The following is a 14,547-nucleotide window of genomic DNA, read 5'->3' as shown; positions in this document are numbered from 1 at the left end:
TGTAAATAAAGTGAGCAACTTAACCTTTTTCTCTTGATAGAATTTCGTATTGAAAGAAGTATAATGTGCCTTGGTGATGATAACGAATACAATAGCCATACAGTCTCTCAGTCTCTAAATGATTAGAGTGGAGAGAAGTTTTATTTAAAATTTCAAGTTGTTCAAATGATATATGTCTCCACATATGTCCTTTTACTGCAGGTAAACTCACTTGGCATGTATGCGTGTATGTGTGTGTGTGTGTATGTTTACGCACCCATTTGTCCTATGTTGTGCTGTTGGTTTGAACCACAAAATAGAAAAGAATGTAAATATTTTCCAACGCTTACAGGCAGTCAGCCACCCTCAGGGATGGACAAAAGTTTGTTAGTTTTTTCTTTTATCTTTCCATCAGCTTACACTTTGGCCTGTTTCCAGTGAAGCCCTAGGTCAAGGGCAGCCCCCGCCTCGTACCGCCAGTGTGGACGTGGCTGGTAGCGGCCTGAAAATAAATGACCATTTCTTTGGAACTAAATTAGTGTCTCTTACAAGCAGAAAAATTAATTTAGTGGAACTCTGGATTTGTCTATTTTAAAAGAAAACTAGAGGGGAAACCATTTTGGAGTGTGTGATTCGACCTGACAAAGAGAAGGGCGCTTCTACAGTTCTTCGAAAATTCCCGTACAAGATCGTGATTCCTGGAATGCTTGGAAAGTGGCTTGAGATGTTCAGTTTTAACCAGCAAATCTGTTCTGTTTCATCTTTTGTTTAAAGTCTTGGAATTCGTGAGAGTTGCTTTTCTACTTCAGGAAGCAGTGTATAGAGCAGCGCTGTCTAGTAAAACTCTCGGTGGTGACAGAAATGTTCTGTATCTGTATCTGTTCTGTATCTGTTCTGTATCTGTTCACTAGCCCCATGTGGCCTTTTAGCACTTAAAATGTGTCCAGTGTGACTGAGGAACTGAATTTTAAATTTTATTTCATTTTAATTTTTAAAAATTTGAATAGCCGCGTGAGGATCCATACTGAACGGTGCAAGTGTAGAGCATAATTGCCAGTCGGTGTATGTCTCTGATTTTAAATATTCCATTATATTATCACCCTACATATCTAAATTTTGATTTGGAAAATGTGACAACTATTACTGTCTCTAAGTGAAGATTACCTCCAGGTAATCCTTTGATTCCCATCCTCAATGCATGCTAATTGTACATTTTTTATATTATAGTAACACTTCACACTTTTTTTTCTAATTCTGCTGCTGCACAGCCTTGTTAAAAGCCTGTTGCCTTCCAAACAGCTCATCATCCGAGAGCCATATATCTGGCAATGAGTAATAAGCATTACTCATTAATTTAAATAAGTAAGATTCCAACCTTGAGTTTTCTTTCAAATTGTTTTCAATTTAATAAAACCAAACTTCACCTAAAAAAAAGAAGATAGGTGGTTATGAAAATGCAGCCTGGAAATTAGCTTGTTAGATTGCATTTTCCTTTGCCTTTTCTAATAAGTGAACTGTGTGCATTTTCTGGTTAATTGGAGTTGTTATTGATTGAGGTTGAGCTCTTCAGATGATTCAGACCCAATGTAACTAAGCATAGGAGAGAAGAATGTACATTATAGCTAGTTGAAGCCCAAAAGTAAAATTAGATAATGAACTAATTTTAAGTCAACAATAGTTCAGGTATTATTTGAATCAAAAGAGAACCCATTTAATTTGGAAAGTCACCACAAGCCCCCTCTCTTTAAGGGTTTAGGGCTTAGACATTGAGTTTTCTCTTTGACCTGCCTGCTCTTTGAATGCAGTTAATCTTTGATAGAATTTCAGCAGGAGCTGACTCGATGGTCATTTCTATTTTATTTTATGTTTGTTGTTTCTAAGTCTTTTTCCTTAACTTTATAAGGCTCGTGTCTTCTTTGCTGTTCGACTGTATTGTTCGTTTTTGTTCCTGCTAAAGCCAGTTGCCCCTTTCCCTTCCCCTTTCTTTGGTCCAAATATTCCTCCAAAAAAATCAAGTACATATGAACTGATTTCCGCTTGGAATTTACCTCCAGGGGGCCCACCAAGATCAAAACTCACATCAAAGGGAACTGAAGGAAGGAGGTGTGTCTGGATTAAAGCAGAAGAAAGGGAAAACAAACTTTAAAAAAATTAAATTTTTCCTGATTACAGAAGTAATTTATGTTTTTTTGTAGAAAAATTGGACCTTCATACAAACAGATGTATCTTCCTCCTAGTTTCTTTCTATGCACATTTATGTATGTGTGTGTAAATTATTTACATGTTGTGGTGATGTGTAATAGCCACATATGATATAGTCTTGGTCTTAAATTTTACTTTATCACATTTTCTCCACTAATAAATTTTCTTCTAGAGCATCCTTTTTATCACAGAATTCCTTCAGATACATATAGGAAAATTTATGTGAGGTCCAGTTTCTCCCTGTTATACATAATGCTGTAATCAACATCTTTGAACATATCTTTCCGTGCATTTTGATGACTCTCTAGGGGTAGTTCCTAGACATGTATTTGCACCCTGGAAAAAATTATGCATATTGAAGTCTCACTAGCAAGCAGTGAATGATAGCAGAGCAGATTTCAAATGTGTTAGTGACATGGGAGTGGTTATGGTGAGATGAGGATTTCCTTGAGGTGGTCTCTACTCAACTTCATCTGTGTCTTTTAGCTTCATTTCAAAGTCATAGCACAGCTTGTTAAATAATATACTTTTGCTTTTTTACGGATTTAAGAAGTCTTTATGTATAAGTTTGGGTTTATTAGTGCATTTATGATCAGTATTGCTATTTATTTCAACCAGTACTTTGAGTCTTGGTGTTTAGTATCTAGTGATTTTCCTTCCATATTTGATTCAGAAACGTACAGCATTGGGTGGCTGACTAAGTGTGAGTTTTAATTAATTAGAAATGCTCTTTTTATTCAATTTTTATCAGCTTTGTTACACTATGTAGTTATAGCCACATACATCTACATGTATTTTGTCCGTTGCAGCCACCTGCCACAGTTAGGCAATCAGGAAATAAAATAGTCTCAGAGTGACTGTGGAACTTCCAGAATAACAATCCAAAGGTCAACATACTTTATTTTGTTAGGAAGAATATATATACATAGTAAGCTACATATTAGAAGATGTAAATATACATTAACAAAAAGAAGAAGGGATAGCCAGGAGCAGAAAGGAATGGTTAGAAAGACAAAGCAATATAGGGCAATTTAAAACAGGCATAACAGCATTATTACCTCTGAATTTCCAAGACAACACACTTCACTGATGGGTGTCCATAAGTCTCATTCTGGGCCATCAAACAGATGCTATGTTGTGATTAATATGCCCGTCCATTATAGAAGACTATGATGAAGATGATTATGTTAAAACACGTGTTTGGGCATTTAATACACAAGTTTCAGTTTCTTTTAAAATTAACTTATGCAGTACATCTCCTACCACAGTGAGTAGTCTTCAGAGTCCAAAACCTGACATTTTCCCTGTAATTCAAAAAATGATTTGAATATATATATATATGTATATATATAATTTGAAATATTATAAAAGAATTATTTTGTCCATGGCTTTCCTAAATAGAGAATCCTCTTAGAGCAGAAAAATTGAAAGCAACTCCAGTCTGACTCCGAAGTTTGTGTTCTTTCCAGTATCACACATAGTCTTCAAGTAACATCATTCCTTACACCCTTAAAATGTTTCTCAGTAGGAGTAAACATAATGGCAACATTTTTGTGAGCTGTGGAAGGCAGAGTATGATGGAGGCATATATTTTGGAGAATACACCAGGATATATAATTCTATCTATCTTCCTATCGGATTGTTTTTTTCAGGAAAGTCATTGACAAAATAATTCTCCTTAGTCCTGGCCATAGAATCTTTACATTGTTGGAAGAGAAAGTTTGCTGGCATATCATAAATGATAGGGGTCCTGATATTGATGTCATGACCCACTAATCAATTGTGACCCACAATTGAAAGACACTAGCATAGAAATAGAGTGTATCATTCATCTAGAGATAGATGGTTCCAAGGTTGGTTAATTCAGGGACACGATGATGCCACCAGTGACCTAGGGGCTTTCTGCCTTGCCACTTGCCCCTCCTGGTCACAAGATGGCAGACACAACTCTAGGCATCACATCCTCAAACAAATAGATCCAAAGACGGACAGCACTTTTTCCTAGCATGTATGTATACATTTTAAATTAGAGGGTAATTCTTTTCCCCAGAAGCTCCTCCTCTCCTACTAGACTTCCCTTTTGGCCTCATTCACTGTTTAATTTCCACCACAACCAATCCCTAAAATCAGTCACTAGCAAGGGAAATAGATGCCACATTTGGTATGGATATGATATGCTATGGTAACTGGAGGAGTGAACATTCGTTCCGTGGGACAGGGGAGGGGGCTCCTCTCTCCTGAGTTTGTGGAAGGCCCGATGCTCGGATTAATTCCAGCACAGCCAACAAGGAAGGCGTGGTGAGGAAAGCTGTTGGACACCTAGCTAACGATGTCTGCCACATTTGTCAGGGCATTTTGACGATACTTCTGTCATAGTGTTAATATTATTATGCCTTCTCTTATCATTATCTGTGAGCTTATTTATCTCTTTGGTAGATTCTAGATTCCTTAAGGATGGGGACTTACCATTTTTATCAGGACATGGAATAGTGCCTTGCCCTAAAAGGTGATTAATAAATATTTACTAAATTGATTAGAATTGGCCTATGCCAATTGATTAAAAGCTTTCCTACTTTTTTATTGACTCTAAATTCTTTAAAATCAAGTTATTTGTTTGAATATCAACACCCTCCCAGTAAAGTTATGTTTATTCATTCCAGAAAATGACTAAGGGGCCTTAATCATAAAGGTATTGGAATAAAGTTACTGTGGGTACTGTGTAATATAAACCCTAAAAAGACTGTTTACAATTCTGTTTGGGTGTAGGAGGAAAAAAGGATTCAAATATAAATATAAGTGGGAAAGAAAACTTGTATTGAGTCCATTTTATGCATCTGTTAACATTTTGAAGACTATACAGTAGAATTTATCATCTTGAAGATTATGAAGTGAAAGAAATGACTTGTATATAAAATCACTGTGATTCTCTATTTAAAGCTCCATTTCATAGAAGTTTTCTTAGGAAAACTACCTCAATAATTTAAAATTCAGTACATTATTATTCGTACCACATAATTTCATCAAAAAATCACTTCCAGTAGAATGAGATCACAAGACCAGAGTTTGGTTACTAATGTGGTGTGAAGTGTAAAGCCAGCGTTCCAAGTTTTAATTTGTTTTGTAATAGAAATATTTCTCAAAATCTTCTCTTTTTTTTTTTTTTTTTTTTTTGCGGTACGCGGGCCTCTCACTGTTGTGGCCTCTCCCGTTGCGGAGCACAGGCTCTGGACGCGCAGGCTCAGTGGCCACGGCTCACGGGCCCAGCCGCTCCGCAGCATGTGGGATCTTCCCGGACTGGGTCGCGAACCCGCGTCCCCTGCATCGGCAGGCGGACTCTCAACCACTGCGCCACCAGGGAAGCCCAAAATCTTATCTTTTTTAATGTAAAGAATTCTTCGGATAAACTTCCCTTCTTTTGGTTCAGGTTCAGTGACTATACGTGTTCATAATTTTTCACGTTATCAACTATTACAGCTACAGTATAAACTTCTGTTTTTTAAAAAATTTGAGATGGTGTAATTTTAATTTTCTCCAAAAAGAAATATAGTCCTCATTTGCCTGCAGAATGGTCAATTTGTAGGTGTAAATGAGCAGTTCCTATCTTATTCAAGAAGAGCCATTTATTATATCTTCTTTCAAGTGACGTGAAATTTTAAGTTTAATTCAACACAAAGACATGAATGGTTTTTAAAACATTTTATTGTTTGCTAATGGTAATTTTCAGTTACAGAATTTGCTAAGTGATGGTAGGAACAAATCGTTGTGTTCTTGTGTCATTCTGAAAGCAACTGGAATACCTACTTCAGTTCTCTTCTCATTTTCTGATCTTTTAATCCTGGGGGGAAAAAAAGCAAAAAGAGCAAGTAAAACAGTTTACAAATATTCCTAGTGAGTATCATGTACAGTCACACATATGGCTTCAGTTTTGCCAAAACAATATTACAGCCATTGAAGTTGAACTCTATAATTTTCAAACTTTCTTTGTTATCTCATTGTCTTTAGATAAGAGGTGTCCAGGATGGAGGCCCCTGCCTTCAGAACACTTAAAACTATTATTCAATAATAAAATAACAATTGCTGCCTTTTGTTGAGTACTTTCTGCATGCCTGGCGCTGAACTCATCACTTTATTTTATTTTCCATAAGACAACTCTAAGAAACTATCACTATTTATATTCTAATTTTATTTTATTATTTTTTTAACATCTTTATTGGCGTATAATTGCTTTACAATGGTGTGTTAGTTTCTGCTTTATAACAAAGTGAATCAGCTATACATATACATATATCCCCATATCTCCTCCCTCTTGCGTGTCCCTCCCACCCTCCCTATCGCATCCCTCTAGGTGGTCACAAAGCACCCAGCTGATCTCCCTGTGCTATGCGGCTGCTTCCCACTAGCTATCTATTTTACATTTGGTAGTGTATATATGTGCATACCACTCTCTCACTTTGTCACAGCTTCCCCTTCCCCCTCCCTGTATCCTCAAGTCCATGCTCTATGTCTGCATCTTTATTCCCGTCTTACCCCTAGGTTCTTCAGAACCTTTTTTTTTTTTTTAGATTCCATATATATGTGTTAGCATACGGCATTTGTTTTTCTCTTTCTGACTTACTTCACTCTGTATGACAGACTCTAGGTCCATTCACCTCACTACAAATAGCTCAGTTTCGTTTCTTTTTGTGGCTGAGTAATATTCCATTGTATATATGTGCCACATCTTCTTTATCCCTTCATCTGTCGATGGACACTTAGGTTGCTTCCATGTCCTGGCTATTGTAAATAGAGCTGCAATGAACATTGTGGTACATATCTCTTTTTGAATTATGGTTTTCTCAGGGAATATGCCCAGTAATGGGATTGCTGGGTCGTATGGTAGTTCTATTTTTAGCTTTTTAGGGAACCTCCATGCTGTTCTCCATAGTGGCTGTATCAATTTACATTCCCACCAACAGTGCAAGAGGGTTCCCTTTTCTCCACACCCTCTCCAGCATTTATTGTTATACTCTAATTTCACATGGGAGTTTTAAAGAGTTCAAACTACCTACCCAAAGTCACCTTTCCATAAATAGCTGTGGCAAGGTTTATAAAGTTCATGGCCTTAACTATTAATAAAGAGATAAATAAATGCATTTTCTAGACAAAGAGGGAACATGTACCTTAGAGTAGAATAATCAACTATTGGCACCAGCTTATTTGGGATACAATCAATTTTCAAATATGCTCTGTATTCTCCACAAATATGCCCATAATTTTGAAGCCATATATAACATATAATTTTATTGGAAAACTATGGTATTTGTTCTTAGACAGAGGCTTGAAAATTATCTGATTTAGTTGCTTTCTCTCATTTTAAAGAAGGGAAAACACCCATAAATTTGAAGTGACTTGTGCAATACCATCTCCTCTTTGGGTGCAAAGCCGGAACAGGAGCCCAGATATCCTGGCTCCCCATCCAGGTCATTTCTACCTCACTCCTCACTTTCTCAGTAGAAGATCATCGATAGCATTTATAACTTGGAATTACATTTGAATTCATACATGCAGTAGAATTTATAATCTCATATACACAGAAGTAAGGGTTTATATATACGGATAAGGGTCACTTATTTTATTGACTATTTCCCACTCATTTCAAAGAGCTTTCTGTAATGAAAGGATATTTTGTATTTAATTGTGAAGACTTCTTGCTAAAAGCTTAACCTATAGAATCCCAGCACTGAAAAAGGAATCTAGCAATGTGTCTAGTTTAGCTTCCTCCAGGTTGGTTTAAAAACCACTTTAGACAAGTAATTTTCTTTTAGGTTTTTGAAGAGATTTCCCACCTACCTGTTCAAATATTTGCATCCCCTCACTGTCAAAAATTACCCTTTTAAAAAATCTTCAGTGCAATTCTAGCCTATTCTTGATGGTCAAACCTTTGAAAGATAAAGAGAACTAATATTCCCTTATAGAGTTGTCCTTAAAATTAACAGATTTCAATAATATATATTATGGTAGGAATTCAAAGTAATTATAGAATTTAAACCCACTGTGAAAGCTACGGTCTTAATTACTAAGCCATGTAGATAAACTCATTTATAATAGAAACTTACAGTACAGTCTTGGACTCATAGAATCATCGAACTGTTGCTACTGAAACTTTAGGCCTTGGATTGTGTGGGAATTGAGAACTCTGGGGGCTAGTCTCGCTTTCCCATTTTCATAGGTGTTGCAGCGACTTCACAGTGTACTCACCACTTCCTCCCGCTTGGTCTTGTCTGTTGCGGGCCAAGCCTCCAGAGGCAGGTCAGGAAGCATGGGGGGCAGGGGCTGCATGGGGAACATCGGAGGCAGAGGCGGCTGGGACAGCAGGGGCGGGTGAGGCTGCGGCTGGATGGGCTGCTGGGCGGGCACAGGGAGGTGTGGCTGGTGGGGTTGGCTTGGAGTCATGGAGTGCTGGCCAGGAAGTGGCATCATGGTATGCTGGGGGACCGCAGGCTGCTGGGCTGGCACCATGGGGAAGTGGTGATGAGGCTGCAGGGCAGCCTGCTGGGATACCACGGGAATGATTTGGTGGTGCAGCCAGCCACCCATGGGTTCGTAACCGTAGGACTGGTACTGGTGAGAAACAAAGAGTCGGGTTTACCATCAGCTCCATTGACATCTGTCACCTACAAATTGGCACTTGCCATTGGCACTTGCCATCTACCTCTACAAGGATTAAATTATGAGCCACTGCAGCTTCTGACCTTCAACACCCCCTGCAAGAAGTTCAGGGCGGAGGTCAGGAATGAGCCACTCTGTGCTCTGGGAAAAACTGGCAGAACAGGTTTTCAGATGGTTAGCTGTTTTCAGGAGACAATTTTATGAGCCCAGTTCTTCAGTCTCCTCACATCTAGTCGTGACTTGCAGCAACCTTCTGCAAAAACTATGTGCTCGATTGCATGTACTCCTCCTTCACCAAAATCACATATATACTGACCTTCCCCCCTACCTCTTTGGAGCAGTTTCTCAGAGCCATTTGAAATGTGTCTCCTGGGCTATAGTTCTCACCTTGTTCCAAATAAAAATGAACTCACAACACTCGTGTTCTGCATTTTTTTTTCAGTCAACACTTCCAGCTGGAGAAGTAGCAATGTTTTCTTTGTCATTGTGACAATATTAACGCTTATTCATTTTTTCCTGTGCAAGAACTTCTAACTGTGTATACGGATATGACCCTGTACAAACTAGATTTCCCATTAGTGTCTATATGTGGCATAGTATGTTACCTCACTTAAAAGGGAATTGAAATGCATGCTTGATATTTTCAGGGAATGAAGAACAAAAAAAAATCTACGTACCGGGTGTCTTATTATGTTCTGGTACCACTTCAGAGGGGTAAGCACCTTAGGAGAAAGAGACATTAGAATACATTTGTTTTTAATTTAGTTACATGAAACATACACTCACTGATGCAGTCCCGTCAATACGGACAACCTGAAAATATGAGCTCTATCGAAGAAAGGATAAGATAAACATTTGTCAGGTGCTCCCTATGTGTGAGGCTCTACCTTACATCCATGACACACATTTTTCATGTTTTCCCACATACTCTGAGGCAAGTATCATCACCCTCACTTTCACAGACAAGGTCATGGAGAGTTAAAGGGGCTCACTGAGCTTGACAGAGGTTACAAAAGTAATAAATCTGTTTAATTCCCCAGCTCCTGCTGTTCTTTGCAAGAGAAAAACAAAATGGAAAATTAATGTCCTATAACATTAATTATATACTTTTTTGATTTGATGTCACACTGGAAAAGATAAAGGAGGCAGAAACACTGTCCCTCATCCTAGAAATACAGGTTTTCAGGTCAAATATGTCAACCTGTTAAGGTTTAACAGAAAATCTTGCCTCAAATTTTTTTTGACACTTCTCCTCAGTTTGTATGAGTAAACAAACTCGTGGATTGTCGTTTGAACCTATGAAAGAAGGAAGAGTTTCCTTCCTTTCTAAACATTATGTATTCAGTTCACGTCAGGCCCGGGGACTGCTTCGTGTAAAACATTTGGTATCAATACAACGAACAATTCTTAACCTTGTTCAAGTTATACTTAACAAAGCACCTTTTATACTGCTTAATTATTTTGCTCCCCAAACAACATTTTGAAGTGTGGGTATTATTCTCATTTCCCTTTTCCAGATGAGGAAGCTAAAGTTCTAGAGAGAGAAAATGATTTGCCCAAGGTCACATGCTTAGTATGGGGCTGAGGAGGGCCTCACACCCGATTTCCAGAAATCTCATATGCTTTCCATTGCTCTACAGAATGTCTCACAGACCGCTTGGTCACTAATATTTCAGTAAAGACAAATGAGGGAGACGCATAGAGTTGAACATCTTAGAAGCAGGAGTTTTCCAGCTGGAAAGGATCTTAAATAACATCTTACCTGATTCCCCATGTTTTACAGGCTGGGATAGAACAAAGCTGTTCAGCCAGAGTTCATTTCTGCCCTACTATGCAGTCCCCCTGAGTGGTAGTTCATGATGGATAAATTTTATAGCCATATAAGAGGAGAAACTGAGTCAGAGAGGCCAGGTAGGAGTGTTCTGGGGCAATGCAGGCTTGAGGTGACCCATCAGGGCTTAAACCAGGAAGCTGGTAGTGAGAACTGAAAAAGTGGGACTGAGAAACATCTTGAATGAAGAATCAACACACTGTTCTTTTTTTTTTTTTTTTTTTTTTTGTGGTACGCGGGCCTCTCACTGTTGTGGCCTCTCCCGTTGCGGAGCACAGGCTCCGGATGCGCAGGCTCAGCAGCCATGGCTCACGGGCCCAGCCGCTCCGCGGCATATGGGATCCTCCCAGACCGGGGCACGAACCCGTATCCCCTGCATCGGCAGGCGGACTCTCAACCACTGCGCCACCAGGGAGGCCCAACACACTGTTCTTTACAGAGCCCAGGGCATCGTTAACTCAAACAATGGTCAAAAGTAGTAAAGAGAAAAATTACCTCATAGCTGAAGTTGATATAACCAGGGTGCCCAGGATGAGGTGGTAGCTTTTATAGGGAGGGGGAGAGGAGAAGAAAAAGAATGAGGGAGAGGGAGAGAAAGAAGGAGAGAGAGAGAGAGAGAGAGAGAGAGAGAGGAAGAGATTAAGTCAATATGCAATTTTCACATTAAGACAGACTGAAGCTACTTTAAAAAAATCTATATAGTGCAGAATATATTTGAGGTCTACTTTTAGTTTGAACATGTACGCTGTGTAGGAGAGGAATCCTCTTTTTTTAAAGAGATCCAGAACAACTAAATGACCTGGGAGCAGAAACCAGCACACATTTATCCTCCAGTGATCTCCAGACACCCCTCCAGCCATGTTGTCAATTAATCCTACTCTATCCCACCCATCATTTCTTTTCTTGATGAAACTGCCGACTAAAAATATATTCACAATCTAAAAGTTGAGAGTTCTGTTGTATTCGGCAGAAATGTCTAGGACTTCAAGCCCAGGAGACAGCATCTCAAGTAACCCTGAGAAAACTGCTCCAAGGAGGCGAGGGTGGAGCCAGGATATATAGAAGTTTTGTAACAAAGGGCAGGTAGTCTGAACGTCAGAAGATTATTGTTAATTAACGAAAACCAGATATCTCCAGTTAAGGAATTTAGCGCTTTTCTATGTATGGGAAGATGCAGGAGTCTGGGCTCACTGAAATGCTTCCTTTGATCTGCACCTCAGCAGTCTGGGGCCAGTATCTATCCTGTGTTTTCATATCCTGAGTTTGCTCAGGGCTCACCGCAGGGAGTGGCTGCAGTCTGATGGCTGCTAGATGGCAGGTATTCTTCCCTTCCTGAGTTCCCTCAGGGCTCACCAGCTCACCATGGCGGTGGCTGCAATCCCTGAGGATTGTGACATCCTTTGTTTACTGATATGGCAGGCAGTATTCCATTTCTCAAGACTCAGTCCATGTTGGGAAGAATGATATGTTTCTCTTACACAATTACAAAATACCAGCAAGAAGAGAATTGTCTCACAAACCTTCCCTTCTAGATCAGGAGGTGGATAAGTGCTTAAGTACCAACGAGGTTACTCATAATTGGCATGCAAAGTAAATAGCACATCAGCAACAACAAAACAACTAAGTGTGAACTATCGATGAATGTGAAAACAAGATGGGTGTGGTAAAGTGGAAACATTATAAATCCCATGGAAAATGAAAGAGTTGATTTATGAAGTTTTGGCCCATTCTTTTTATTATTCTGTCATCTTTTTATTATTCTGTCAATGTTTCTATGGCAGAAAAATTTTAAAGCTCAAAATAAAGAACAATCTGAATAATTATCTAAACCAGGACTCTCTGTCTTTTCACAAGTGAAGGCCAAGTGATTGATACCTGCATCGTGGAATTCTGGTTGGCCCTGGAGTGTGGGAGAGGGAGAGGAGAGAGAATCATGCAGATCATCCCCCTGCAGGCAGCGGGTTGATTAAGGCTCTATTCTCTTGAAATGCTCATATTTCATAAGAGGATTTATTCCTCTCATCTGAATGTGAATTATTTTAGTTGTACTTAACTGCCTTTACTCTATCTTCTTGATATAAGCCCTCAGAGAATAGGGGTGTTGAACTGAGGAGTGGAAAAGGGACTGAATTTGTAATGCAGGGGCCCTCCGGGGACTAGGAATTGCCACAATGTAGGATTTCAGGAAGGCAGAGCACAGAATCTTGGTCTTATGGGTGAGAGAGGAAGAGAGGAAGTAGATATTCAAGCTTTGCTGGCTTCTGGTTGTATCAACTGCTCTTTAGGCCACCGAAAAGCAGATGGATCCTGCCTTGCCTGCATGTGACCTAACCTCTTCTGTGTCTGTGTTTAGAGAGAATTGGTCAGACTTCCTGGTCCTTGGTACATTTGAATGTAAAATAGATCCATATGTATTGAGCATAGGTTGGATTCCAGACAACCACACGGAAGTCATGTGCCTAACAGGTGCACCCAAAAAGATGAGGCCTCTCAGAACAGAGAGGTGGGTCAAGAAAGGAATTCCTAACACAAAATTTTACCCTCTGAAGGACAACGGCAGTGGAGTTTGGAGAGCACGAAAATATTTGGATCTCGTGAGAAATTGGGTTTTAGAGAAAACTGACATTTTTGTAATATTCGCCTTAGGCCAATTAAGTACTTTCTGTGGAGGCCTTTCAAGGGTCCCTTCCAAAAGTTTCCTCCATCTAGAGATGGGTGATGTTATTTACAAGCTGAGTGTTCCATTAGAATCTCCTGGGGTGCTTGTGAAAATGCAGAGTCCTGGTCCCCACCCCAGCTGTACTGAATCGGAATCTTTGGCATCTGGGAATCCATTTTTTTTTCTTACAAGTTCTTCATAGTGTTTCTTAAACACAGAGACATTTGAGGATATCTGATCTTGTACTGTTTTAAACCCTAACGTTTACCAACTGTGGGGCAGACTTTTATTTCCAAGCTTATGAAATTGGACATTGACTTATGAAGGGGGTGTTTTACTCACGGGCATAGAGAAGGCTGCTCCCAGGAGGCAGGCAAACAAAATCCAGGTCCCCATTTCTTGATGGCCCTGAAATATAAGTCAACACCCACTTTTCTTACCTCTTCTCAAATATGGCCATAATTAATGCTTCATAAAACCCACATAACCCATATTAGTCTATTGCTAGTAAAAAGGATAGGACCATTCCTTGTGAGGTTACTTCATTCCTATATGATTTCCAGTTCTGAACCCATTTTATTGTTTCTGGAATTACAGTGGTAATAAAGATGCTTTTCATTTAGGTTGAGAGCTGGACAAGTTGTAGGGACATAAATAATCTATCATTACATGACTTTGCATACCATTTTCCTATACCTACATAGCCTGTAGAGTCATAGAAGCTAAATGTAGCTTATAATTAATGATTAAAAAAATAGAGTTGGCTCTAAAAGTTGAGGAGATCACCAAGGTGCACAGTATCTGATACTTTTAGAACCAGGAGGCACAGAAATGTTTTTTGGTACCGTCCACACAAAGACCAATCATCTGAGAAAATAGAATAAGGAAGCAGTGGAATTTAGTTTCAGGTGTTCTGACCCATAGGACCTCAGGCAAGACCCTCAGGTAACATATCCCTGAGATCCAGATGTGGAGCAAAAGATGTGGTTGAATGGAAGGGAGAGGACGGTGCTAATATTCTGTGATTATTCCATGAATTTTGAATGACTTTTATTTGAAAGATTCCATATTTAGTTAATGACATCTTCCTTTTGTTTGACACTGCACTGTAATTATTCCGCAAATAAGACCCTTGGAACATGAAGCAAAATAAGCCATCCTAAAATACATTACTTTGTGGTGTAAATTATTGACTAACTTTGAGAACTATCAGAAGAAAGGCCTTAAA

At 39.2% G+C, this 14,547-nt stretch overlaps 2 protein-coding genes across 3 annotated transcripts in view; one reads left to right on the top strand and one right to left on the bottom strand.

The window, feature by feature from the left end:
• The window catches only part of ARHGAP6 (Rho GTPase activating protein 6), a gene marked incomplete at both ends in the record, with an annotated part of 490,865 nt that overhangs the window by 339,399 nt on the left and 136,919 nt on the right, over positions 1 to 14,547 (top strand). The gene's annotated exons all lie outside the window — the stretch shown is intronic.
• Positions 5,888 to 13,715, bottom strand: AMELX (amelogenin X-linked; the record flags this gene model as incomplete). The annotated part of the gene is made up of 5 exons (XM_079727396.1): positions 5,888 to 6,016; positions 8,419 to 8,781; positions 9,507 to 9,551; positions 11,156 to 11,203; positions 13,662 to 13,715. 5 exons carry the CDS (start codon positions 13,713 to 13,715, stop codon positions 6,011 to 6,013), a joined length of 516 nt encoding a protein of 171 aa, XP_079583522.1. The 3' UTR covers positions 5,888 to 6,010.

Source organism: Hyperoodon ampullatus (assembly GCF_949752795.1).
Source record: "Hyperoodon ampullatus genome assembly, chromosome: X".
Lineage (NCBI taxonomy): Eukaryota > Metazoa > Chordata > Mammalia > Artiodactyla > Ziphiidae > Hyperoodon > Hyperoodon ampullatus.
Note: the sequence above shows the minus strand (reverse complement) of the source record. Positions and strands in the feature narration are given on the sequence as shown.